At 52.4% G+C, this 2,101-nt stretch overlaps 1 protein-coding gene across 1 annotated transcript; it reads right to left on the reverse strand.

The window, feature by feature from the left end:
- Window positions 1-406: 406 nt before the first annotated feature.
- On the reverse strand, window positions 407-1,260 carry ETH_00043185 (endonuclease III-like protein 1, putative; the record flags this gene model as incomplete). Its single annotated transcript, XM_013379574.1, has 4 exons — window positions 407-446; window positions 580-652; window positions 845-910; window positions 1,202-1,260. Coding segments are annotated over 4 exons (238 nt in total), but the record flags the coding sequence as incomplete, so codon positions are not given.
- Between the last annotated feature and the right edge of the window lie 841 nt (window positions 1,261-2,101).

Genomic DNA, 2,101 nt, shown 5'->3' on the forward strand with positions numbered 1-2,101 from the left:
CTGCAGCAGCTGCTGCAGCACCGCTACGACAGGGAGTTGGCCCCAGACTAAACCCTAAACCCTAAACCCTAGCTCTCGATTGAAAGAAGGGCAGAAGCCGTGATGCGAGCGTTGCGTCTTTGGAAAGCAAACCCTAGACCCAACGTGAGGGTTTAGGGTTTGCGGTTTGCAAAACCCTAGTGCGGGGGTTTAGGGTTTAGGGGTTGCAGCACCGCGCCGCCTCTTCGCTGCACCTGAAACCCTAAACCCTAAACCCTAAACCCTAAACTTCTGCTGGCGAAGCGAAGGATTTAAAACTTTGACAATTAGACAAGAGACAAGATCAGACCTCTCCCACATGAATTAGATTTTAGGGTTTAGGGTTTAGGGTTTTCTTCTACGGCGATTTGGGGGAGGCGGAGTTTACGGCCAACAGGGCAGTAAGGCCGGGCGAGACAAATGGCGCACTGCAAACCACAAACCCTAAACCCTAAACCCTAAACCCTTACTCAGCACCCTCCCTGAATCTCCGCAGCCACCAACTAAGCAAAGCTGCCGTACACAAGGGTTAGGGTTTAGGGTTTAGGGTTTAGGGTTTACTGCAGGGTTAACGGGTTTGCATATTTGCTGCCCAAAGCCAACCAAAAGAAGATTCACATCCTCCCAGTGCTTCCTGAACAAACCCTAAACCCTAAACCCTAGCGCGTGCAGCTGCGCTGTCTTTTCCGCTAGATTTACACCAGAGATGGTGCTCTAGGGTTTAGGGTTTAGGGTTTAGGGATTAGGGTTTAAGGTCCAGTTACGGCTTGGAGACCCAGAATTTCGCAATTAGGGTTTAGGGTTTAGGGTTTAGGGTTTCGCGAACCTGGGGAGGCAGTCTTCAAGGGCAATCTCCGTCTCCAGTGGAGTCTTAGTCTTGACCCACCCAAGTCTGCAGCAAACCCTAAACCCTAAACCCTAAACCCTAAACGCCCGACGTGAGGGCTACGTGTGCGTTTAGCGGGCGATCAAAAACCCTAGGCCACCTAGGGGTTAGGGTTTCCGGGGACTTGCTAGGGTTTAGGACTGCTAGGGTTTACGGTTGCTAGTGTTTAGGGTTTAGGATTAAACGTCTAGGGCCTGTTGGGTTTATGACTGGGGTTTGCGGTTTGTAAGAGTTTAGGGTTTGTGAGGGTTTAGAGTTTGCGAGGGTTTAGGGTTTAGGGTTTGAGCTTTGGCCCACCTGTTGCTAATGCGGTGAACATGCACATCAACGGCAATGCCGTGGAAGGAGTTCCAAGCCTGAAAAACCAAACCTAAACCGTAAACCCTAAACCCTAATAAACCCTAAACCCCAATTAAGGGTTTGGCTCGGGCAGGTTCTACCGTGCAGCTGCGCAGTTTGGGCCCGCAGGCGCCGGCGCGGCGCGACCAGGGTCTAGGGCCTAGGGTTTGAAAGCTAGGGTTTAGGGTTTAGGGTTTAGGGTTTAGGGTTTGGGGACCGCATGCATGACGATGTTGGCCATCTTCCTCCCCACGCCTCGGAGCTTCACTAAACCCTCGAGGGTTTGGGGAACTTCTCCTCCATGTTCCCTAATTAGGGTTTGTGCTGCTTCTTTCAAAAAAAGGGTTTTGTTGTTGTGAAACCCCACGCCAAACAACAGCCCCCGCAGCTTCTCTGCACGCAAACCCTAAACCCTAAACCCTAAACCCTAAGCCCTAGACCCAAAATCCCCGCAGCTTCTCTGCGCCCAAACCCTAAACCCTTAACCCTAGACGCTAAACCCTAAACCATCGCCGGGACGTTCGCCGCGTGCGGGCCGAGCGGCCCGCGCACTCTTACGAAAACACTTTATTAGGGTTTGGGCTTTAGGGACCTACTAGGGTTTAGGGTTTAGGGTTTAGGGTTTAGCGCCAGTGCAGCGAGCGGGTTCCCGTTGAACAGCGTGGGCTTGGAGCCTGAGGGTTAAGGGTTTCGGGCCGCCGCCGAACCCGGACCTCAAAAGCCAGACCTTAGGGTTTAGGGTTTAGGGTTTAGGGTTTAGGGTTTACCGGAGTCGCAGGCAGCGAGGGCTTGAGGGCTTAGAAGTCCATTTTCTCTCAGCCGCGAAACACAAGCATGAGTTTGTTCATCTTTAGTTTG

This window comes from Eimeria tenella, genomic scaffold (genome assembly GCF_000499545.2).
Source record: "Eimeria tenella Houghton genomic scaffold, Eth_scaff3578, whole genome shotgun sequence".
Classification (NCBI taxonomy): Eukaryota; Apicomplexa; class Conoidasida; order Eucoccidiorida; family Eimeriidae; genus Eimeria; species Eimeria tenella.